Below are 1844 nucleotides of genomic sequence, written 5' to 3' on the forward strand. Positions count from 1 at the left end.
AAATTTGTCCGACGAATTAATGACACAGACACTGCAGAAACTTCCAGATACATTTTAATCATCAAAATAAAGTTTAGTTATTTCGATTGAAAGTGTGCTGTGAACTTTAATACCCTACTCGTTTTTCTAATGTAGCTTAAAAATATTACAGCTTGTATGTATGTTTCATACGATATATATCCATGTCACAGTGTGTTTAACTGGTAATGTCATCCATTTATGACCTTGAACGCAGGCATGGCGGAAACTTGTCTCGGGAAGCTAGTCTTCGAGGCCTCGGATAGAGGGGATGGCCGTGCACTCTCAGGTCTCTTCCAACGCAGAGGTGAGGATGAAATCAAAACAGCCTTGAGGTGGCGTAAAAAGTGGAAGGCTTTTGGGCAGTACAAAGAGTTGGACGGGAGAAACGCTCTCTCGGCGGCTGCAGGGAACGGCCATACCCAGGTGGTGAGATTCCTTGCCGCTCGAGGCGCACTGCAGATCGAAGCGGAGGATCGCGCGCGTTTTGATGTGGCGGATATCTTCTGCGGAGCTCTGTATCACGCTTTCAAGAACGGTCAGCTTGAAACTGCTAAGGCATTGCTTGATGCTGGGGCAGACAGCTCCAAAGATTTATTGTTCCATGCGTTGGTTCACTGGTTCTCGCATTGTCAACGCATCTATCCGACCCTGCTGACCGTGCTGAAGGAAGTAGCCGATGTTGACCAAGTGGACGATGAGGGACGAACCGCTCTGATGGTTGCCTGTATCGAAGGAAAGTTGACAATGGTTGAACAACTTCTGGAGCATGGTGCAAACCCCAACGTTCAAGATTTCGGCGGTGAAACTCCGCTTCACTTGATTCAGCCAATGAGGTTCGATCAGCTTGGTAAAATGTTGTTCAAACATGGAGCTATCTTCCATCAAAATAACGTTGGATTGACGCCCTTGACCAAGATGGCGGTACTTGGGAGACACAAGGACGTAGAGAGCATGCTGTCACTTGGAGAAAGTAAACATACTCCGGAAGACATCATCTGTGCCTTGGAGCTGACAGGCTCCTCCCTAATCCTAGGAGATCACCTGGTACACTCTCACCGCGACCTGACTCTCGGCTTCCAGTATCTTCGACGTGCCATGGCACTTCGAGCCGAATCGACGACAGAGGTTGCCATCAAGTTGCTGTGCTTTCCCGCTATGGCTTATGAATTGCAGTCCGAAACAATGACAATGTCAGAATTAGACATGTTCGAGGGGGACTCTGAGGCTCTTGAGGTAGAGGCTCTGCTGATACGGGAGAGGCTCCTTACACCAGCAGCTCAAGAGTTGTATCTACGACCTCAGCTGATTCGCTATGCCGAGAAGGCAGTCAAGAACGATCGCCTGGAGAAAGCAGCGCTTATCACGGAACATGTCTTGAACCTTCAGCGCACCGAGGGTAGCCTGGATCCCCAGATCTGCGACATCATCTGCACGATCCTGCAGAAATTTTCCGATACAACGAAATCAAGGGCAGGGCTGGTTCCTGCATCGATGCAAAGGATCATGTCACTTGCCAAGAATTAGGCGAATCTCAGCTTCTCCTATTGATAACTAGACGACAACGAAATTATACATTTCAGTATTGTATAACATGTACTTATCACACTGTGATGTGATTTCGAACATATTATAATCACGTTTTGTATGATGTAGCTACTTTTTCATCGATTTAATGTAATTGATGTAATGTTTATTTTCTCTTCATTTCTTTAAAAAACAACAGTTCGCTGCTATAGCTATCTTAAAAGTCTGAAGCGACCCATCTTTCTTTCAATTAAGAGATCAGCGTATACCTCGGTATTATTATAGATACATAGTTACAT

General features: G+C 46.0%; 1 protein-coding gene across 1 annotated transcript; it reads left to right on the plus strand.

Annotated features, from left to right (window-relative positions):
• Positions 1–237: 237 nt before the first annotated feature.
• On the plus strand, positions 238–1545 carry LOC139734014 (protein fem-1 homolog A-like). The gene has a single exon (XM_071644821.1). It carries the CDS (start codon positions 238–240, stop codon positions 1543–1545), a length of 1308 nt encoding a protein of 435 aa, XP_071500922.1.
• Positions 1546–1844: the final 299 nt, after the last annotated feature.

The sequence above is a fragment of the Diadema antillarum genome, unplaced genomic scaffold, assembly GCF_040938485.1.
Source record: "Diadema antillarum isolate AM-2024a unplaced genomic scaffold, OU_Dant_1.0 seq00000507_RagTag, whole genome shotgun sequence".
Taxonomy (NCBI): Eukaryota; Metazoa; Echinodermata; class Echinoidea; order Diadematoida; family Diadematidae; genus Diadema; species Diadema antillarum.

Coding starts and splice junctions, on each gene's coding strand:
- LOC139734014 (XM_071644821.1), top strand. CDS start 238: ATGGCGGAAACTTGTCTCGGGAAGCTAGTCTTCGAGGCCTCGGATAGA.